This window comes from Cucumis melo, chromosome 11 (genome assembly GCF_025177605.1).
Source record: "Cucumis melo cultivar AY chromosome 11, USDA_Cmelo_AY_1.0, whole genome shotgun sequence".
NCBI classification, from domain to species: Eukaryota; Viridiplantae; Streptophyta; class Magnoliopsida; order Cucurbitales; family Cucurbitaceae; genus Cucumis; species Cucumis melo.
In genome coordinates this window covers 17,538,417-17,562,427 of record NC_066867.1, presented here as the reverse complement: position 1 = coordinate 17,562,427, position 24,011 = coordinate 17,538,417, and the positions used below count along the sequence as shown (strand labels likewise).

Genomic DNA, 24,011 nt, shown 5'->3' with positions numbered 1-24,011 from the left:
GAACGAGTACTTTTGAAGGTTGTTTCATTTTAGAAAACATTCTCATATCTTGGTACACTAAAAAGAAAAACTATGTTTCTTTGTCTACAACAAAAGTTGAATATATTTCAGCTGGATGTAGCCGCACTCAAATAATATGGATGAAGCAAATGCTCCTTGAATATGAAATTTAATAAGATACTATGACACTATATTGTGATAATATGAATGCAATTAATAATTCAAAAAATCCTGTTTAACATAGCAGAACGAAGCATATTGACATAAGACATCAGTTTATCGAAGAACTTGTTGAAGAAAAAATTATCTATCTAGAACATGTAAGAACTTCTCTTCAGTTATGCTAAACCCTGATCTTAAAGGACCCTTAAGACTTGCAAGGTTTTGGTAAAGGAAAGAGAAAATGAGTTAATAGGTAAATGAAAGGAAAATTTGTTGGAAAGGTTTGATAATGGATAAATGTTGAGGTTTGAATGTCATTAAAAGCTAAAGTGGAAAGGTAAGTTCAAATTTAGTTAAGTGTAGGGATAGGCGTGGAGAAAGGCTTAACAGCCAAGTAGAGCCTTTAGAACCTCTAAAGGAGCGTGAAGGGTGGCAATAGTTGTAACGCTCCAAAATAAAGTAATTTTAATTTTAATTATCTTAAATTTAATTTTGACCATGTTGAAATTATTTTGGGTGTTATTTAAATTAATTGTTGAGATTTTTTGATTTTGTAGAAATTATAATTAATTAGATATTTTTGAAAAAATATTTAATTAATTATTTGAAATTTGAACCTCTTGATGCAAAGGTTTGATTTAAGTGAATGTTATTGGTTGATTTTGATGGTTGAAGTTTAGAGAATTTTGGATAATTATATATGTGGATATATAATTAATTTGATTGGTAAAGATAAGAATAATTATGTTATGGAAATAATATAATTAATTAAGAAAATGGGATATTGATTTGAGGAGAAGAGAAAAAAAGAAGATAAAAGTGATGATTTGGTGGGAAGAGTTAATGAAGAGAGAGAATATTTCAGTTTAAAAAGGAGATTTGTTTGATGTTAGATGAAGAGAGAGAAGGAGTTGGTTTATTTGGAAAAGAAAAAGGAAAAAGAAAAGGAAATAATAATAATTATCTTATTATTTTGTTTAAATAAGGTCTCGTAGTGCATGTGTTACTATTCACCTTCTCCTTCATTGTGAAATCCTAGTTCATCGTCTCTTTATCTTCTTCAAAGAAAAACCCTAACCGCCACCAATCATCTCGTCGCACGTCGTCTAGCCAATTCTCTCTCTCCGTTCAGTAGCCACCAAGAAACGTCGTCTCCTTCGTCTGTTGTTTCTCATCGAGCTTCTCCATCCTTCATGATTTTGTCCCGTGCGTCGATCAGCAACAGTCGTTGATGAACATCAGACTAAGCTTATTCTTTGTCGCATCTTAGTCGAGCCCAATCTAAGTCGTATCCTTTACCCTAGCTGATCGTTCGTGCCAGCCGAACCCTACGCAAGCATCGCGCCAAACTCCATTGCTTCGAGCGGTGCATGCAACGTCAGCTGCGAGCCGCCCTCTCCCCTTCAGTCGTGTGTGCTCAGCTATTTCCTCTCTTTCTAAGCTATTTTGAGCCGCAAGCCTATATTTTGGTCTTTTCCCCTATTTTCTGTAAGTTTTGGTAAGTATTTATTGGGTTTTGGATAATACCCATGAGATATTAATTATTGGACCCTACATATGTAATTTTGGATTAAATTGGTTAGATTTAACTGAAAGTTTTGAGCTATGAAATAGTCCCAACGAAGGATAAATTGCATTCGACCTCAACTTTGGGTAAGTTGAATTAAATGGAGTTTTAGGTCTTTAAGCAACAATTAAATTTATTATCTTAGTTATTTTTTTCTTACTGTTTAGGATTTATTCTTGGGAAGCTGACTGTGGCTGTTAGGAATATTTTTGGATCAAGCTAATATCCAGGTAAGAGATTCTCTTACTAGACCCTTGTACTGAAGTAAGAGTTTACATGTGCTTTTCCTATTATGCATTGACGTAGCTAATATGCATAATGTATTGATGATGATGACTGATAGTATGATTGATATTATGTTGATTGATGATGTTAATGTTAATGCATGAAATATTAATCTTATGATTAAGAATTTTATGATTAATATTCATGCCATGGTGTTATGTTATGCTACATGCTATGGATAGGATGTTCTGTTAACTTTATCTATTAGAGTCATATCCACATGGGTGTCCCTCGGAATCACCACCTTTTTATGACTGTGTAGTTTGATGGATCACAAGTCCAATATGAGATGATATGTACATGAGTGACTTGATGGAGTCACTCCTAGCCCGATTGTCTTAGTGTTTCTTTTGAGTCCACTAAAGACCAGTTTGTCCTAAGTGTTCGTTTGTGTTCATCGAAGACTAGTTTTGTCCTAGGTGTTCCTTTGGGTTCACTAAAAACCATAGATATTCCTACAGGAGCACAGATTGCGTGTGTTCAGGAACATGCTAGTTTAGGGGTACTACTTTACAGGACTCTAATAAAAAGTTAACAGACACCTGGCGGGACTAGTAGTAGGTCCCTTACTGAATATATTTTTATACTCACTCTTTAAATATTTAACTTTTCAGGTAAACGCAAAGGTAAAAGTAGAGGGAAGCTGGCGAATGACAACAAGTGACCGTGGATGTCATAGGAAAACGTTTTGCTTCTGCCGTTATATTATTAGTTTTGATTTCAATATTTTTTTTATTTTCATTATTACTCTTTTAAAACTAAATATGGCCCGAGCAAGGATTTTATTTTAGAGGTTTATTTCTACATACATTAGTTTATTTATGATTTTAATGAGTACTTGAGTTTTGATTATGAAATTTTGTTTTTCATTTTATTTGTTCTTTAAGTAGTAATGACCTCAACTTAGTATAAAGTGTTGGGTCGTTACAGTTGGTATCAAAGCCTAAGTTCTTAGGTTCTGCAGATTGACTTTAGTCATGATGGGCTAGTTAGGCAGTCATAACACTAAGAAAGAACTTCTAAGAACTTGCCTATGCGACAAACATGAAAAAGGTTGGCAAAATAACCTCTAAGGGATTGACATTGGGTGGCCATTTTGTTGGATGAGATCATGGTGCTAGGTGAGATGATGGGCTAGATATGGAGGTTAGTAGGCAGGTCGTGCAAGGATTAGCCTTGCGGCCATGGTTATGAGGTTCGCATTCAAGCAAATGAGAGTTTTAGGCATGGAACAAAGGCTTGAACGAGATGATCATGGTTGGGGACTTCAAGGCATGTTGGTTTGGTGGTTTTCAGATGGCCATAGCATGCATGCATTTTTGTGGCAAGTAGGAAGTGGCTTAAGGTGGCAAGAAGTTGACAAGTAGAGCTCTCTATAAAAGGGTGACTTTGGACGATGACAGGAAGCAAACCACTCGTGTGTTTTACTTCAAACTACTTGAAAACTTCTTATTTATGGGTATAGTTTACTGAAGAGGGCTGCTACACAAAAAGAAGGTGAGGAGGCATAGTTTTAATTTGAAGAAAGAGGAAAAGGTCATTTTCAGAGAGAATTTAAGTAGTTTTCACGTCCAAAGAGCTATAGAACGCAATACTTAAAGTTTTGAGCTAAAATATAGAGATAAGATATTTAATACAATTCTAAACAATGTTTTAGAAGGAAGTTTTTCCATTTGAATTATGGATTTTGAGATATTGACCTGTAAAGTGGCATAGGTTCTAGACGAGAAAAAATTCTAGGAAGATTTGAAGCTTGGTTAAGAGTCACGAAGAGCGTGGCGAGTTGGACGTGTATTTTAGGTCAAAGGAGGGTTGTTTCGTAAATAGAGGCACAAGGCATAGGATAACGCATGATCAGGTAGCACCGAGCGTGCGCCTATGCCATGCGACATGTCCTCCATGCAAGGATGCACACACTGCGCCAATGCACGCTGCCATGATGCACACACCACATCATTTGTGAGATTAGCATACTACAAGGCCTACCCCAACCCTTTGCGCACACCAACCTCTACCACCCATGCTCTGGGTGCCAGCATGCCAAACTGGGCAATTTTGGGCCATTTTTGGGTGCTTTTGCTATTTTTAAGAAAAGTTTGGATTTTTCTAAGGATCAAAGATTAATTTCAGTTTAAAGGAAGTATGGATGTGTAACATGAGCATTTAATTTTCCAGCTAAAGTGTGCCTATAAAAGAAGCCCAACTCCACCTTGAAGAAATATACACAATAGTTGGCTTGCTTTCATAGACGCTACGCTAACCTCTTCGTGAAGTAAGCTCCAATGTCTAACAACTCGCTGCGTCGCATCTTTTTTATGAATATTCTTTATTATGTAGCCTCCTTGCAAGAAGCCACGAGTTACTTTTAAATGACAGTCTCATTGCACATATTATTCTTTTCGTATGAATCTCATCGCATAGGACAAATGTGATCGAGGTCTTACACAAGTGGGAGAATATTTAGGTGTATGGCCTAGTTTATTGTATTCTTATGTTTATTGTACTCATACGAGTAATTTTCCCATAGTTAAATTCAACTTTGTTTTATCCCACTAGGAGTTTTAGTCCAAGTGGGAGTTTGTTAGAATTTATGTCCTAAAACTCGTACTTTGTAGTTTAAATTATATTTTATTCACTAAAGTTGCTATTGAGGACTTATTAGTGAAAATTGAATACTATAATCTTGAATCTAATAAACTAATGTCCCGAGGCTATCTAGTGTAGATTTGAACTTTACATAGAAACATAAACGTGGATCAACTTCGAGTATATAGTCTAAACGGTCTATAGTATATGAATAAGGTTGGGCACCTTATTTTAGGGACACTATGGTTGTGCTCCGGTTTGTAGTTAGTTTACAATATCATCTTGAATAGTTCGTGTATAGACATGAAGGTGGAGGCATCCTATGTAAAAAGTTTACATAAGACTAAAACCATGAAATAGTCACTTTTAAGTTATAACACTGTTGATAGTATAAAATTGACTATTTCGATTTTTGATGACCTACGTAATTTAATTTTACTCTTGAGCTAACTATGAACTTCTGTTCACATGAAATTATCCTTAAATTCGCACAAGTGAGGGTAGCTTAACAGCAATGGCTCAATAAGCCTTCCATTTTAGGAGTACAACCGAGTGGTACGCAGTAGAGGAGACCATGGAGACCATATTTCAAGAGGGACAAAGGTAGCTAGGGACATTGAGTGCAAGATAAAACTCACTCCTACCTGCTTTAGGGTTAGTACATAGGTTGTTCCCTTATGGATTGAATCCTAGTCTTAAACAAGGGGCCCTACCCTCTCATTGGCCCCAAGAGGGATTCGGTTTATAGGTTAGACTTAAAACCAATTGTTCAGTAGTGGATAAGTGGGACTTAAGGAGCACAATTTAATCTTCGAGGTAAAACAATATTTTGATCCAACTGAGGTTGCGAACAACCTGCGAAAGATGAACTCACTAATCATGGTTATATTAGATAGACATAAATATATCTATAGTGACGGGAGTGCAACTACGGGACATTAGTGGAATGACCCATTAGTTAACAAATGTTGATTAGCTCGGTCTAAAAGGGTTTAACCAGTTAATCTCGGATCGTTGGAGCCCATTATCTATAGATCCATTAGGTTCCCTTGCAAGCTCATAAGGATCTAACTTAGAAAAATATGTTGGAATAATTCAAATTGCTCGAATTAGGTAAAAAGAGAAACTAACGAATATATGTGATATAGTCATTAGTTATCAGTTTCAGATAGAGCTTTATATTTAAATATGAATGCGGATTTTGAAAGCTCGAAATTGATGAAAATGGCAAAGTTACAAAATGAGAAAAGGTTGACTTTTGACTTTGAAAAATGAAACTTTAACTCACTTTATATTCAAATGTGATTTGAATTTTGTAAAAATGAATGAGAATTCATACATGGAAGGTTAGAATTAGTCAAGATGGACAAAATGGTAAAAAATCAAATTGTTGATTTTTTAGTTTAAAAAGTCAAATTCAAAGTTTGACTTTGACTTGAATGGTTAAATGACCTTATTGCCCTTTGACTAGAGTTAGTGGGAACATCCAACATTTTGTTAGATAATCCCACTAACACTTAGTGAGACAAGTGTCTACAAGGGATTTTAACACTTAGCCCACTAAGAATAAGTAGAACATGAGGTGTTAATCATATGTGAAGTTTTTATATGCATTTTGCATGTTAGTTATTTATAAAACATTTTACATGGGATTTTCAATATACTTTTGATAATTTTTGAAATTATTCAATTTATATTTACAAAAAGATTTGACCTTATATACCAAAGGTTGGTTCTTTCTCCATGTTCCATCTCTCTCTCAACTTCCTTCTCTTATTGAGTCCCACAACCCGGTTATAAGTTTTAAAATAGTGGTCAACACTAGTGGTGGTCCCAGGTTTGTGTTTGTGAGGAGATATCGAGGAATTCGAAAGTAATGTAAGTATGTTTTCCTTTAACCCTAATTTTGTTTACTCAGGGTATTTGTAGCATGTCAATTTATAAATTTTTTAGATGCAATGAGGGTAAAAATAGATTTTGTTTTTCAGCTGCACAATGTCTCATGTTCCATAAATTCATGCTCGCCTCTATCAATAAATAAAATGTAATTTAAAGTAGAGGAATACCGCTAATGTGGTTTGATACTCATGTTAGACCTCTTAACTGTTATAGGTGGTGTTCCCTAGACTTCTTCAGTTTCCATAACCAGTTTGTTAAGTTCCACAACTGCATACCCAAAGTCACAACTAGTTACTCAAGAATAACTACACTACAGTCTTCAATTTTTGTTCCCTTGGTCTCAACCTTGAAGACTTATATATTGAGTACTATTCTCTTTCCTTTTCCATCTATCTTTGAATCAACTGTTATACTTTTACAAAACTCCCTCATTGAAGATCGTATTCTTGCTTATGAGAATCTTTCAATTTTCGCATCCTGAAACCTATGGCCAATCTTAGCATTGTCTAAGTAACACTTGGAGGATTTGACATCCAATTTAGTTTTGTTTGCAGCACCAATGTGAAAGTAAGACACACAACCAAAAACCTTTAGATGAGAAAGGTTTGCTTGTTTACCACTCCATATTTCTCCAAATAACTTTAAGTTTAGAGATATGGTCAAACGCCTATTAACCATATAGGTTGTGCAATTTCCCTCTGCCTATAACTTCTTAGGCAATCTTGCATATAATTTTATCCTCTTGGCATGCTCATTAAGTATCATGTTCATTCTCTCAACTACACCATTTTGTTATGGTGTTCTTAGAATAGTCTTTACCATCATAATCTCATTATCTACAAAATATCTTTGAAATTTTTAATTAACATATTTGCCTATGTTATCTTACCTCAAACTCTTAACTTTAATTAAGACTTACCTCATTCTCAACCATGGCCTTACAAGTTCTGTAAAAAAAAAAAAAGAAAGAAAAAAAAAACAACTTGTGATTTATGTTTGAGAAAATAAGTCCATACCTTTTTACTTGGGTCATTAATGAAGATTACATAATATCTGGAACCACCAAATGAAGATACTTCAGTAGGCTGTCACACATTAGTGTGAACCAACTCCAACTTTGTTGATTTTCACATTTTACCTATTTTAAAAACTTAAACACTTTCGCTTTCTAAATATACAACTCTCACATAACTTGTGTTCAATTGTTTTTAGTCCTTGTAACCTCCTTTCAAAGTAAGAGTTTTTTAAACCTTTCAAGAAAATCATATTAGAAAGGAGTGCAAAATCGAACAATAGAGGAGGGCTCAGACGAAAAAGAAAGATTCCATATTCTCGAATATTGTCTATAATATTCTTTCTTCTTCTTAGTTGTTAAAAGATCGTGAAATCTCCGTCCAATAGGTGGTTAGATTTTTCCCAGCTAGTTGAGACTGTATTACATGTGAAGCAGAGTATAGAGGAGACGAAGCCAGCAGTAAAACCTAGTAGAGGAGTTTCATAAGCTAGCAATTTTTTAAGCCGTGAACAGTGAAAATTTACACGTGGTATGAATGCTACTTGTTGACGTTAGTTCAAGAACCAATTTGGTGGGCAGTCTTCGAAACATATGAGATTAGGGAGTGCGTCTCTAAGACAAAGTTTGAGAACATTAAATCAGTCAACTAGAGCGATGAAGTATCTCAGTTAGGTCAGGAGTCAGTTGCAAGTACAACCAGATGAACCCTATGTACGAGTTGTGGAAGGAATCATCGGGGTTGGAATCTTGTTAGAGTCGATGCGTGTGACCAGTATGGACGGTCCAGACACTTCAAGAGAGATTGCCCACAGCTAAGAGTAGTTGTACAAGGAGACCAGGGAGTCAATTCCTAGACTGTAGATCAACCAAGAGTATCAATGGCTAGAGGAGAGAGCACCAATGGTGCAAAGCAAAAGGTAGTTGTGGGAAGACCTAGACAACAGGGTAAGGCCTATGCCATAACCCAGTAAGAAACAGAAGATGCACCAAAACGAGATTACTGGTACGATACTTATCTGTAATGTACGTGCATGTGTGTTATTATATTCAAGTGCTACGCATTCCTTTATTTCTATTATGTTTTTAACAGGTCCGAACTAGCTTAATTAGGGCTTTCTCTTTTAGTGTGTGATGAAAGAATGCATCACTGATCCAGCTGGTCTGGAGTCTGGAGATCGTAGGAGTCCGGAGGACATTCGTTGTCGTAGGTTGCTGAAAGCTACAGACAAAGGACATCTTTATGGAACCGCAAAGTGGGCACTAGTCCAACTAGTACTACGATAGCTTCAATCACGCTTTTGGGAGTACACAACAGATGAAAGGGGTGGGGTTGCTTGCGTCTTTGCTTGCTCTTGCTCTAGCTTAAGTGGAACAAACAAGGACTGAGGACGTCCTTTTGGAGTATAGAGGGATTAATCAAAATTTTGATTCTATCTATGTTACTCATTTGAAAATGGTATCCGCTCATACAAAGGTAAATAGAATTTAGACTTTGACCTATAATAAGATCATGCAAGGGATACAAAAAGGGGGCGAGGAGCACTTAGAGGGCAGGGCGTCCACAAAGCAGGCGAGAAGCTGCTTCCAACTTAAGGAGTTAGGCTAAACCCACTCCAGTAGCGGTTACGAACTTGATAAGTTAGGCTCGTTCAGCAAGTGGAGATTGAGATCTTTTGGAATTAGACAGAGCTTACAAGGATAGGTTGACCTTGATTTACCTACCAAGGCTAAGCAGGGACATGATAGGGTATGAAATAGACTACCCGAAAGCACTTGTACCGCCCTATGGGAAACTCTCCCCTTTACTTTCCATATGGTCATCTAAATCAAAAGAATGGGTGCAACGAGTATCTCAAATTGGATGTCTTAATTGAGGAATAGGAAGATTGATTCTACGTTAGGGCAGGGGAGTAGAAAGGAAAGACCAGCAGTTGAGGAATTAAGAGAGGGAGTCTCATCCCTTTCATCAGTGGCTGCTGCATGAGGCAGTAGCTTTGATTGTTCCAGTTGAGAATATTATGTTAATAAGAGTATATTCACTCATATTCCCCTTAATAGGAGAAATGAAGGTTTAGAATCTTTTGTACTTTCATCTGTCCGAAGGATAGGCTGATTTTCATATTCAATCACTCAAAGTCGTTGGACCTCTTCATAGAACTCCAACTTCCGTTACATGGGGTTTCTTTAGTGGGCTCTATGGAGTTTTCTTCCTTATCGAACCTACTAAAAAAAGGAAGAAAGCCTATCTTCTGGAATTGCTTAACACAAGGCTTTCCTTCCTTTAGTTTCTTCTGACTCTGAAGGCTAGGCTTTCTCTTTCTTCCTTTATCTTTTTTATGGATTCCTTCGCTTAATCTCTCATGCCTAATAGAAGAGAGTGTGCCTTGGTGAACCAAGGCGTAGGAAATGCTTCCAAGAAGTAAATGCAATCACCTCCACCTTGAATCTATTGAGTCCGTCTAAGCGAATTTCTAGAGAATGAGAAAGACTTTATGTTGTAAGGCCTTTCCCTTCCTAGCTTTTTCCTGCCTGTATTGCTTGTCCTGATTCTCCTAGTTTGGATGGAACCCCTGAAGAGACTCTGAAGAAAAGAAGCACTTTATAGGGTTCATCTTCAAGTTGTCTAACTGCTAAATGGGGTCAATCGAAGATTCCAAGTGGTCGACTCTTTTATGGATTTTGACGACTAGGTCATGTAGTAGCATTCGTAGATTTGATGTAAGATCTCTTTGATCATCATAGACTGTACTTCATATCCAGTATTTTTGAAACCAGGAATCAGGTCTACTTTCTCTGTTCTATAACCCACCAGGTATAGGGAGGGTGGGTGTAACGACCCAACTTTCCGGACTAAGCTGAGGTCACTACCAAATACCAAAACTCGACCATTCAACATAAAATTTAAAACGGACCAGTTACGATTCATTAAAAGCATTAGAAACATTACAAAAAGACAGTTTCGGGCCCTATTTTAAATCAATCATAAAATGTCTCAAATAAAAACTCAAGTCATCAGTTCAAAATCACAAGTCAAATATTCTGACAAAATACATAGCGGAAGCGATAAAAAAAAAACCAGACGCGTCCATATGGCCTTCACGCGTCCTTCCTGCCTCTCGTCGGTCTGCCCCTCGTTGTGCCCTTACCTGAAAAGTTAAAGAAGAGAAAAGGGTGAGTATAAACATACCCAGTAAGGGACCCACTACTGGGCCCGTTAGGGGACAACAGTTAACTTCCTATTCGGGGGTACCCTACATAACAGTCTAGTGGTTTCGTAGAACGCACATATCAGTCTAGTGCTCCCGAAGGATGCACGTATCAGTCTAGTGCTCCCGAAGGATGCACATATCAATCTAGTGCTCCCGAAGGATGCACACATCAGTCTAGTGCTCCCGAAGGATGCACACATCAGTCTAGTGCTCCCGAAGGATGCACATATCAGTCTAGTGCTCCCGAAGGATGCACACATCAGTCTAGTGCTCCCGAAGGATGCACATATCCGTAAGGCACACTACCCCATAGATGAAGCTAACCGTTACCCCTCAGTCCATACTAAACCGTCTACATCAGTCACACCCCAACGGCATTCATAATACAGTTCCGCCATAGGCTTTGTCAGTCAGATAGTATAGGTTTAAACAACTACACCCTCAGTTGCTATACGCATCACCAATTTGCACACCATTAGGGAAGACCCTAGACCCAGTCAACTAACCAACCAAAAACCGGACTCACTGTCCTTCCCTGTCCAAACTCCATGATCAACATCCAGACCAATGATTAAAATCCCAATCTACAATTAGCAGTCACAGTACCTTTACATCAGACAAAATATAATAACAGTGCTTAACAGTCAACACACATACAGTTATTCAGTACAGTCACTAACGTGTAATCCCCTGTGGATTACTACGTTTTCAGCCTCGATCCGAGGTCCAGTAGTAGGAAAACCCTTACCTGATACTCGGTTATGCCCTTCGATCGAATCCACGCTCAACGGATCAACCTAAACGAAAACACAAAAGGTTTTAGTTGATGACTCTAGTAGAAGTCGTTTTAAAAGGTCCGAAACGACACCCGTTGACTTACCCAAGGAAAGGAAAGCTATCTCCAAACAAGCCTGCCGCAGAACCCGAGGGCTTAAACGTCAATTCCTTACTACCTTTAAGGGGTGAAAGATAGGATCAAAACTTATTCCAATAATCAACTCGAATCGGATATGGCAACATTAGGGAATTCATCAAAACAAATCCTTACCGAAGACTCACCGTGAACCGAAGTGGAGGAAGGAAGGCTTAGGTGGCTCGGCTCGGCTCGGCTTGGCCTCGGCTCACGGCTCGGCTCACTCTCGGCTCGGCTCGGCTTGGCCTCGGCTCACAGCTCGGCTCAACTCGGCTCGGCTCGGCTTGGTCTCGGCTCAGCTCGGCTCAACTCGGCTCGGCTCGGCTTGGCCGCGGCTCAGCTCGGCTCAACTCGGCTCGACTTGGCTTGGCTCGGCTCGGTCTTCCGCTTGTCTCGGCTCGCGGCTTGACTCGGCTTGGTCTTCGGCTTGTCTCGGCTCGCGGCTCGGCTCGCGGCTTGACTCGGCTTGGGGCTCGGTTCGGCTTGGGGTTCGGCTCGGACAAGGATGGCGGCTCAGCTGGCTCGGCTCCACACGGCCGGTTTGGAGCCGGTTTAATTTCCACACTACCCGGCGGCGGAACACACGGCGGCGATGGCCGAATGGCTTGCCCTTACGTCGATGCTGGTATGGCGACAGCCGATGCCGCACCACCGAGGCAGAGACGGCCGATGGCTGGCCGTGCACGCGGAACCCAGAAGAAGAACGGTCGGGGACGGCTGTCGCTGTGGCTTCCCGTCAGTGAGGTGCGGATGGAGAAAAACGGGCGGTCGTCGAAGGCGTACGGATGGCGTCTGTGTTCGTCGGGTGAAGAAGCCGAAGAGAAGAAGAAGAAGAAGGCCGCTGGAAAAATGGAGAAGAAAACGTGAGGGGGTGTGCGGCGGCGCAAGGAAGAAAGCGAAATGGATAAGGGCTCGCGCGCGTAGGGTTTCTTTCTCTCTGTTTTTTTTAAAATATATATATATATATATATATATATATATATATATATATATATATATATATATATATATATATATATATTAAGTTTAGAAAATCAATAATAATAATAACATATATAAAAAAAATATAATAATAATAATAATAATAAAGAAAATATTATTAAATGTATATATATTAACTTTAATAATTCTAATTACTAATAATAATAATATATAAAATATTAATATATATATATATATATTAACTTTTATATAATTAAATAATAATAATAATAATGCTAATAATAACAAAATAAAAGATAATATCAATATTAAATTATATATATATAACTTATAATAATTAATAATAATAATAATAATATAATTACTATTATATGATTATTATATAAATTTACAACTATAAATTCCAGAATTTCAGAAATTAATCCAAAATTTAAAATTCCCGAAAAATATATAAAACGGTAAAAGTTTACCTCGAAATTTCGGGGCGTTACAGTGGGGCACCATAGAGATTGCCCATAAAAAGAAGGGATTCCAGGTACTGATGATCTAGGCCATTCCTTTAAGCTGGGAATCGTGTTATCATAACTGTTCAGACTAGCTTACTGCTTGACTGAAGAGCTCACTCAAATTCTTTAGCATCGTGTATTCTCTCTTTCTTGAACTCGGTAACTCAAATTGTCAATATAAGGATCAGACTCATAACGATTCTCAAATCAGCTAGATCTCAGCGCGGACAAAAGGAGAAGTGGATCTGAAAGGGTCCGGAGGACCTATATATTCCCACTTAACGGTCAGACCTCTTTGATCCACAGATCAATATCGATATAAACAAGTCTGGAGGCTCGACTGAAAAGAGAGGCATTTCTTTAAGAAAATCATAGAAAACGAGTCAAGAGTCCTAACCTTTATATCTGTAGGAGTTGAGAGAAGAAAGATTCGATTTTGAACATCTGGACCTTTGTTTTTTGTTCTACGCATTTTAATTTCCTCTTAACTTGTTTTAGTGGTTTCATTGATAAGGACATATTCATATTCCACTTCAAACCTCTTCCATCTTTTCTACATCTATATTGTGAAAAGAAAGCTAGAAAGCTGATATGTCCTTATCAATGAGACAGGTCGAACCTCGAAGAAGAATTCCCGCCTTAGGAGACTGATAACTTTTTATCTAGCTCCAATCGATCGAATGATTTGATACTGCTATCATGAACTGGTAGGGCCTTTGGATCTTGCAGCTGCATTAGCTACTAATCTCAGTCTCTCACGATGAGGACCGGTCTCCAACTTGGCCTCTGCCATTCCTTTGATTCAGGCTTTATGAAAAGGGTAGTCTTTTGAAAAGGATTTCATCCTCTTCTCCAACCACTATGTGAATCAATTAATTGGTTCAATACCGGAATTAGACCTCTTGCGAGCTAAAAGGGATAGCTCCGTCAGCCCATCGCTGACTAGAAGAATGAGTCCTAAACTAATCATGAAAGCGAGATGGACAATTTAATGATTTGATTCGTAAGCAAGCTAGCGAAGAATACCTCTTTAAATCGTATTCACTTTGAATTTTCCACTTGTTTAGTTGACCAAGATGAATTTGACGAAGGACAAGTCCTTCAGTTTGAATACTTTGAATCAAAAACAAAGGTCCAGATGCTCAAAGAATTTGAGGCGAGACTGAATCAATGAATAAAGGTTTGAGAAGCAACTTCACACATGCGAAGCAGCTCGACTAAGAAGGATCAAAGAATTTGAGAAGAATTGGAGAGAAGAAACATTTGATTTTGAACTGGAGGATGAGTCAAAGAATTTGAGAGAGAGCTGCTTTCGCCTCGAGAATTACCACTACGTGGGGAGAGAGAGCTGATGCCAAAGTCTCCCTTTACGTGAGGGAAGGCCAGACTGACTGACCTCTGCTAACTACCTTTTCTATATACTTCCAGCTTCAGAGATACTATACTTTCGGTACACCAGAGAAGGTTGCTTCATGCTTAGGCGTCCGAACCAACTACGCCAGCCGCATTCCCAACAGAAACTCTATATCAACTAAGGCTGAATCCCACTTCCTTCTACGAACTATACCTGTTAGAAAGGCATTCTTACAATTGACAACTTTCAAAAAGTAAGAAAACGATAGTGATTGGTTTGGGAGGGGGGATCAAAGACCACTCAAAAGTCAACTCGTCGAATTGGTATATTCGCACTTCTGAAATATCCTATATTGGTGCGGAGATCTCTCTTTCCTAGCACAAAGGACAATGTTCATCACCCAAATATTTCAGAGAAAATCTTTGCAAAAAATGAGGTGGAAGGAGGGAGTGGAGTAGTCTACACCAACATATGACGTGGACTCTAGTAAGAGAAACAAGAGGGAAAATAGAAGCTGAACAGCTAACCTTTCTTCCCTCCTCTCTCTGTATGGTCGGTAGCTAAGGAACGAGGGCTAGACTCCCGAGTTTGATCTGGATGTAGGGATTTGGATGTATATCTAACTTGTTCTTCCTTAAGCTACCATCGTGCTCCTTAGGCCATGCTCTTCTGGTAGCCCAATCAAAATCTTGACTTCTATCTCCCTCCACTTCAAGGAGCTTCGCTCTTTCTCTTCTTTCTATCATATAGGTCCCTCCACTCTTTTTTTCCCTCCGGCTTTTCGTCAAGATCTACTTTTATGGTTAAGGGGCATTTTGCCCATCCCTTTTCTCTTTCAAAAGAGGGGCCAAAATGCATAGTCCTTTCTCTGGCCTCCTCCCTTTTTATAAGCAGCCTTCTCTGTCTTTGTCTTCTTTTCTTGGTGGGCTTTCTCTCCTTTCAGTCGAGACCTATTGTCCTTGGTAAGGGGTACTATATCAAACTTCTATACATGCATTTCCATTTCACAGAGTTGAGAAATTCCCACGTAGCGGTCTACATAAGGCTTTTTCTCCCTCCTTATTGCTTACATGAGGATTCCCTTCGTCCCCTCAATCTCAAGGAAGGAAATGATCTTTCCTGTAGGGTGGCTTAGAGTGATTCCTACTCCAAGTAGATATGAGAATCGTATTTCAAGCGAAGATACGGGATGATCAATCCATAGTCGGCCCTTCGACCAATGCAACAGCATAAGGTTGCTCCTCTCCTCCTCCAATTCTTCTAAGTTGGAGTAAAAATGTAAGGACATTACGCGCTTTGCCCAGGGCATCTTTCCCACAGTGAAACTTGATGGAATACGGTTTCCCATTAAACGGGACGTACGTTGATAAAAGTCCATTCATATTTTCCATCTAGCCTGCACTCCTGTCCAGTAGGGTGAGTACCACATGGATATAGCTTCCCCTCTATTCCGATTCGAATTGGGACTGTGGCTTGTCCTCCATGAACTCATCGATATAACCGATAGATCAAAGTAATCATGCGCGCCAGAATAGTCATTTTTCCTTTGGCCCACCGAAGAAATCTTTAAGCCACCCTTTTTTAAAATACTTATCAGAAGTCCTTTCGGTGTACTTGTCGAGGCCATAAACAAAGAGTTATCTTCTCTTTATGGGCCGTTGGAAGACTAGATTGGTGGCTATCCAATCTAGCATTTTTTACTTTTCTTACAATTCCTCGTGGTCTATTCTTAGGGCCGCCCTCTCTCGAAGAGATAGGTTACAATTAGCTCCATACCGGATATCCTGTGCAGCTTTATACACTGCGAATCTTTCCAAGGGTTGATCATTGTACTGTATTTGGACAACACGAGATCTGCGAGCTCGGGATCACTCCTTAGATGAAGGAAGTTCTCGTAATTATCAATCTTTCATCAAATCTTCTAGGTCTGCTCGTGCTTGTGAATGATAGGGCCCTTTCTGTGCTTTGAAAAAGCATCGGCTGAGATTAGTATCTCCTTCAGCGAGAACCTTTCCCCCATACATGGGGCTTTTTTTCTTGCTTTCTAACATAGACAAAGAGTCTGCCCCAAACCTTATGGAAGCTGACATAGCATTGCCTTCCTTCATCTTCGTGCTTTCACTACAAGAGACGAGGGTACTCCCGATGCTCAAAAACGTCGGTGAAAATGAAAAATACATCGGGAAAGGATATGCCGACGTACATCACGACATCGGGAAGAACGTCGGAAGAAACATGTCGACTGATAAGTACCAACACAACGTTGGAAAAGCCTCTCCCGATACCTAAATACATGTCGACAAAGGTGGCATCGGGAATACCTCTTTCCCGACTGATCTTTGCCGACGCACCTCGCGGCGTCGGGAATGCCTCTTTTTCGACTTTTTTTCCCGACGTTTCATTGCATTGGGGATTCCTTGTTATATATTTTTTTAATATTTCATTTCTATTTTTTCTTTAAAATATTTTGCTCAAACATTCACAACAATGTTCGGATTGCTCAAATATTTTTCCTGAGGTTTTGAATTAAATTAAAACAAATTGAATATAAATTAAAATAAATTAAGAAATATACAAATACAAATTAAAAAAAAGAATTAAAATTAATAATACGAATAAGTTCACTATAAAAAATATAGTTCTCATAATACAAGAAAACACAAACATTACAAAAAGTCTCCCAACGAGGTGCGTATGCGTCATTCTACACCTTCGGTCCTAAAAATGATATAAAAGTAACTAAGTTTAGTACATAATCATATATTGCAAAAACTTAAGAATAATAGAGACATATATACGTACTGCAGAGCTAGGGATCATGTGGTGGTCCCTGTTGTGCACGAGTTAATTCTTCTATCATCTTTTTCATGCTTTCCACTTGTGAAGCTAACGCTTGGTGATTTCTATCTTGTACTTCAATCCGTTCCAAAGCTTCATGAAGTTTAGCTTGTAATTCAATCTCTTTTTCTATGAACTACAAACAAGATGTCGACGAACTGCTTGCACTCGTCGTCCTGCGGGCCTTCGGCTTTGGTCCCCAACCAAGGCCTTTTGAGTAGCCTGGTCGTCTACCCAACACCTGATCGCATATCTCATCCTCAGAGAGTGGCTGACTACCCTCTGGGGTAGGCTGGGATTGGAGTTCCAGCATTTGATTCTGCAACAAAATTAAAAAAGTATGTTAAGTAACGTGCAAAAATATATAATGAAAGTGGATAATTAATAAACGCATAACTTACATGCGCATCCTCGGCGGCCTGCGACACGAAAGTCCCTGCTCGAACATGTGTTTCCTGGAACAACTCCACATGATCGACCGACTCCCCTTTTCTCTGAGCGAGCTCGTACTGTCGTTGTAGAAACGACTTGGACCCGCTACTATGATTGTAAAGCTGCTTCTATCTAGCAGCCTTGTTCGTCCGTGATTGCTCCTGCATTAAAACAATTATATTGTTTATTTCTTATACATATTAAAACTTGTTATCATAATTAATTATGACAAATACCTGGAATTCACGGCTGGTATAGTGGTCGTAGAGAAAGTGCCAATCAACCATAACTCTTTCAATTCCTCGATCAATGGTTGGAGATACACATCAATTTCCCTACCAGAAGATTTAGGACTGGGTATGAGCAGTGACATAAAGAAATTTGTCTCTTTCATGCATTTCCATGGTAACAAATTGTAAGGAAGTAACACAACAAGCCACATACTGTACGAGGTACTCATTTGACCAAATGGGTTAAACCCATCTGAAGCCAAGCCCAAACGCACATTACGTGGATCAGAAGCAAAATCAGAAAATTCAGAATCAAAGTGCTTCTACCCCTCTGCATCAGCTGGATGTCTCAAGACATCATCTGTTTCAACACGTTTATCCCTATGTCATCTCATGTCTCAAGAAAATTTTCTTCTGTAACAAATATGGTAGTGCAATGTACATAATATCTAAGGCTCTAACCTACTTTCCATTTCCTTTTGTTTCATGTTCTTTCTTTTGACTCTTCCCAATTGAGACAGAGTGAGAAGAATGAACCTTCTTTACTGTAGTTCCTAAATGCTTAGTAGTGTAATTAGATTGAATATGTTTAGTTTGAATCATGAACGAAACTTCTTCTCTGGTTCAAAATGCCTAAAACTTGTCCGAAGTTATCTTACTTGTTCAGTTTGAAAATCTTCAATCAAATTCCATGAAATTCTGAAACAATGTGTTCTAATCCTGGTATCCTTTAGCAATTCATCGATAAAAGCCTTTTTTAGCCATCCTTTTAAAAGGAAATAGTCAGAATCCCCTTCCAAAAGCTCCTATTATTCTTAGCTCAAGTAATCTTAGCCACCACTCTTTTCATTCATTCATTACATTAATTCAATAATAAGAAATTTCAAAATCATAAGTTCAGAAGAATCAGCAGAAGAAAGTCAGAGGCCGAGAAGGCCTCAATGAACAAGAGATAAGAGGCTCTAGGACTTCCATTGACTTTTTCTTCCTTTCTATGAAAACCTTGAACTTTCTCGTAGAGTGTGATTATTCTCTTGACTTCCTTTTCTACTTTCAGTGGATAGTCGGATCATTGATAAGGAAGGAATGAATGTGTTAAGAAAGTTATCAGAGATCCTTTTTTCCTTTCAAACTTCGCAACTCCTCTCCTTATCAGTCGAGCCTCAACTTTTTTCCTTTTAAATGTTAGAAAAAAGAAGACGGAGGTTCACTTTATTTAATGAGCTTTGATCCTTTGAATCTTTTAATAGGGATAAGGAGTCAACTCATTGCCTTTCAGTCGAGCCTCGCCTTTCTCAAATTCTTTGATTCTCTCCTTCTTAGTCGAGCTGCTTCGCACCTTTCAGATTCATATGGATTTCTGACTCGTCGGAGGTTCATATGCACTTCTTTCGTTGCACTCTTAATAAGGGAGAAGGACTTTTGCTTTCTCTTTATTCTATGAGCTTTGATCCTTTCAGATTCATATAGATTCAATTAAGGGTCCGTTCGTAGGTTATGAAATAACTCGACTGATAAGGATCAAAGAATTATCTCAGAATTTTCAAGCAAAGTCTTGATCCCCTTACTATTTGAAGGAATGCATTATTCAATAACTCGACTCAAAATGATTAGAGGGACAAAGCGAATTAATTATCAAAGAATTTGTGAAATCCATATTCAAATTAATTCCAATTGCTTCTTTAGGTGGAATCAAACTCCTCACGAAGAGATCTGGACGACTTGTTTTTATCCATATTCATGAACTCATTGATAAGGAGCTTTTCTTCCAGGACAAATGACTATTGAGGTTGCTCCTCGGGCTTTCAGATCAGCCTTTTCTAAGACTTCCCTTGATGCCTAGCTCGATGTTAGTGCTTCCAACTCTTTCTCTTATCTCAGTTTGTGGTAGCTTAATTACTTGTTTTTTTTGCTTTGGGTTTCAGGAATGAACCTTGTAGAGCTCTTCCTCTCATTCATCAAGCGAGTTCATTTCATTCAGGAAAACAGCGATATCTGAATTTTGTTATTCACACGGATCCAGAACTCCACCTTCTAGCCCATGTAGTGGTAGAAAGTGTATTTACCTTGAGGAAACGTCTAATCGAGTGGAAGGGTAGCTATCATAGCTTTACCAAGAGACAGCTGCATCATCAAGAGTTCCATCTTCCATAGGAATGGAGGTCTAACACGTACCTAGCTAGAAGAGAGGGGAAAGAGGACAACGAGTCCAAGGAAGTTACTGAATTGTCACCATTCTTCCTGGGAAAATGACAGATTTTTGGTTGATTTTCTCGACCAATGAAGGAAGACGGACTTGCTCGACCGCCTACAGGTGGAGGGAGTTGGCTAGGATTTTCTGAGGCTGCTCCTACTAACTGACCACCATGTAAAAAAGGAGTTTAGCTCACCCCTTGAGAACTTGGTGGGCGGCACCCTACTGCTTCTTTCCATGGGGATTGACTAAAGCCCTTAAGCAAGTTTTGTTTGCCTGATCTCTCAAATCACTCTCCCGCGTAACCGTAGTCAACTTTTTTATGGATGCCTTCACACCTTCTTTTTAGTCTCCTGGGTTCCATTGAATTTAGATCTCATGATAGTTGGGAATAGTTCATTCTTTTTATATGAAGAGGGTATGAAATCTCTCTTCACACCTTTCATTTATTAGTCTCCATCAAGCCACCTCCCATTCAGTATATCCCGGCCACTAGACGATACCCACCTTCCGGTAAGGGTGTGACTGAGCCCTTGCCTGAGCTCATGGTTCAAAAGCGTATTCTGTTCATAGTCTTTCCAATCTTATTGGACTTGAACTTGCCTAGCACCCGGTGAATTCTATTAGATAAGAGATGGAGACCTCCTTTCTGCTGGGTTCCGCACCCTCTTCCCTTACGTCAAAGAATGTTCTCACTTCGGGGTTCTTTCATTTTCTTTCCCTTGAAACTCTAAATGGGGACATTTCCAACTTAGAATGAATTGAGGCTGAGGCTTGCCTCACACCTTCTTTTCTTTCACTTTCAGGCCTCCCTTTCATAAATCGACTCATTCCACCTAGCCTTGATTTGACCCCTTCTCGTGATCTGATCCATCTTGGTGGGAAGTTGATTTGATGGGTGTTTATGACCACTTACGGAATGCATGTACCCAAATGAGAACTATTCTAAGTAGAAAAAATCTGGCTATTCCCCCTTGCTGCAAAATGAGTTCAAGCCTAGCGTAAATCTCTACTTTTCTTATCTACGAGAAAATTAATCCATTTTTTCTTGCAAGTGAGGAGGCAAGAAATCTCCTCAGGAGGGAAAACCAGAATAAATAGGTGCCTCTAAACCTACGAATCCTCCTCCGTCTAAGCTACTAGGGAATAAATAGGCTCCTCTACTAGGTGCGAAGAGAGAAGTTTCAAAAAGACGAAAGAGAACTCAATCCCAATAAGGAGATAAGGAAAGGAGTTTGCACTTAATCCCAAGGTCATTCCAGGTAGAGGGAAGGCAGAGGCTCAAAAGGAGAAGGCTAATAAGGAATGAATCCTAAGAAGAAAGAGAATGAACTTTCTTTCACACTCACCACTTCAATCCTCAATCCCTTTTTTTGCCTCTAGCCCTTAGATTCTGCTAGTTGGAATGGGTTTCAGCGAATGAGATCACGTCTTTTCCAATCTCGCTCCCTTTAATATTGTCTTTTATCTCCTTAAGAGTCGATCTTTATAGAACCTTTTGTCGAGTGACTTTATCCCTCGTAATCGCATACTGGGTCTTTCTGCTTCACTCATTTCCCTGGTAAAAAGGAAAATTGCAATGTTTTGGCATAGGGGAGATGGAAAAAATCCTTCAAAATCAGTCCTATAAATATAATTATCATTATATATGTCCAAACTCTAAACTGTAAAAAATCAGTCATTTTGAAGCAAAAAACCCGAGTTTTTGCAACCAAAGAATTTACTCTAGAAATCTTCTTTCTTTGTTTAACACTGGTTAGTACGATGTCGTCCAATTTAAATCCAAAATAAAAATGAAGTAGCTCGACCTGAATTTATAGGTCCATTGAATAAGGCCATTGAATAAGGAAAATCAATCCAGCTCAAAGGCTAGCCCTTCATGAAAGGCCCGGTGGTTCAGTAGGCAAAGAATCTAAATGCCTCAATCCCAAGAAGGGAAAGCTAGCTAGCTCTGAATTCTATGTCAAACAAGGGAAAAAGAAAGATTCCTGCCCAACGGCTTACCTGGGGTACTCTCAAAGCTCTAAATCAATGACGAGGTAGATTTTTGAACGGGAAGAAGAAAGAGGTCTGACGGGTCAGACAGAGGAATCAGGCTATAATTAAGAAGGAAGCCTCTCGGGGCAATCATTGTAATAGTATGTGCCTGCCAATGAGTGAAATTGATGAAGGAATGAATTGAAAGGAAGAAGTTCACATCTAGGAGTTCAAGTCCAGCGGCTTACCGGAGATCCTCTCAAGTTGGTTCTCTCTTCTCCTTTCCGGATTAGTGAGCTTGACTCTTTCTGTCTCGCTCTTAATATCAGTTGATCAGACTGATTCTCTTTGTCTTCGTCTTCTGATCTTTCATACTCTTTCTCTCGTCTTTTCTTATCTAAACTGAGATCACCCTCCTGTAGGTCAAGTTCCTATTCTTATTTATTAAGATCTTTCATAACCTTTGGCTCGCCTAATCTGCCTAATCTCTTATTTCTTCTTGCTTAAAGCAAGAGGGTCCTACTATGAAACTGAGACAGCGGACTCCCTTTATCTTGACTCTGGATCTTATACCCTTTCTTATTCAAGAGAAAGCGAGGCTTCTAGCTGGTTCTGACTCTGCTATGTTTAATCGGGGTGGTATGAACAAGACTGATTCGTCCGATCCTTCTTATTCAACTATTTTAGCTTAGGAAAGAGATTATTCAAGATCGAAAGAAGACATATGATTTCTCTTCTTTGTCTTACCTTGAATCAGACCGAATAGTGATAGCTTAACTCAGCTCTTTTTCTCCCCCTATGCCCTACTCTCCCTTATTTTGATGTTCCGATGCGGCCCCTACCACTCGTTCAGAAAGCCTATTCGATCCAATCTGGCTCGATTGGTTCCCTTTACATATGGAAATTGAGTTCTATCTGAATTATTATTCTCAAATGGAGTTTGAAAGAGAAAGATCTCAGGAAAGCTTCTCTCCTTCACTTCTTCTATCCTAATCAGAGAATAGAGCTCCCATCCCTATTTTCCCACCCCAATTTCATGAGTTTTAGGCTCTCACAAAGCTCTCACTTTGACTTTTCTTTCTTATTCGTGGTTTGACACTCTTTTGTTCTAGTCTAGTATATTATAATCATAGTAGATTAGTAGCTCCCTTTTTTGTGCTCAAACTCAGCAAAAAAGATGGGAAATATAAAAAAGAAAGGACCTAAAGGATCTGTGCAAATGTGCTTCACACAAGGAGGTTTCTTCGTAGAACTAACCTACCGTGTAGCTATGTGGGGAACCTTAGAAAGAGAAGAAAAGAAAGAGAATTCCACTCAATGGGGACTAGGACAGATTCTGACCTCTTCCTCCCGCCTCCTCTTCTCCTAATCATGATCTTCTGCCTCTTCTCTTCTTCCTTCTATGGAGACTTCTACCCCTTCGTTCTATCTAAATTCATAGTTCTTCCTTGAGGCTAGTCCTTGCTTCCGACTGGAGAGCTTCATCTCGGGCTGCTAACTACAGAAAGATTGATTTCTCATTCTCATCTTTCACGAAAGTGAGGGTGAAAAAGAAAGTGAGACTTTCACTGCTTCGTGGGTGGGTGGGTGGGGTTGAGATATGAGACCCGGTTTTCAATCATTTGTTTAGGACTCGCCAAAGAAGAGATTGAAGAGTGAGAAGTAAATCGACTATGAGGTTGGGACATGTACACCAGTGAGTTTTAAGTCCCTTGGGAATGGGAAATAGCTACCAGAAAAGAACTACTAAAACTTGAGAATGAGAAATAGAAGAAGGAGAATTCCCCAACTCTAAGTAAATGTCGAGGTAGCCACTGATTCAACTTCATTCCACTCAAAAGGCTCAGGCTTCTTAAAAGCAACTGATTATGCTGGAACAAGAACCTCTATAGCAACTGCAGG

General features: G+C 39.0%; 1 protein-coding gene across 2 annotated transcripts; it reads right to left on the bottom strand.

Annotated features, from left to right (window-relative positions):
- Window positions 1-10,626: 10,626 nt before the first annotated feature.
- LOC127143842 (uncharacterized) lies at window positions 10,627-18,511 on the bottom strand. 2 transcript variants are annotated; one of them, XR_007815402.1, is made up of 5 exons: window positions 17,945-18,511; window positions 17,678-17,869; window positions 17,241-17,595; window positions 17,104-17,156; window positions 10,627-10,660 (listed from the first exon to the last, which is right to left on the bottom strand). XR_007815402.1 is itself a non-coding variant. In XM_051079085.1 (4 exons), exons 1-3 carry the CDS (start codon window positions 18,166-18,168, stop codon window positions 17,406-17,408), a joined length of 606 nt encoding a protein of 201 aa, XP_050935042.1. In that variant the 5' UTR covers window positions 18,169-18,511; the 3' UTR covers window positions 17,037-17,156; window positions 17,241-17,405. The 2 variants fall into 2 exon arrangements, 1 of the variants encoding a protein (XP_050935042.1); XM_051079085.1 differs by lacking the exon at window positions 10,627-10,660 and having other exon boundaries at window positions 17,037-17,156.
- Between the last annotated feature and the right edge of the window lie 5,500 nt (window positions 18,512-24,011).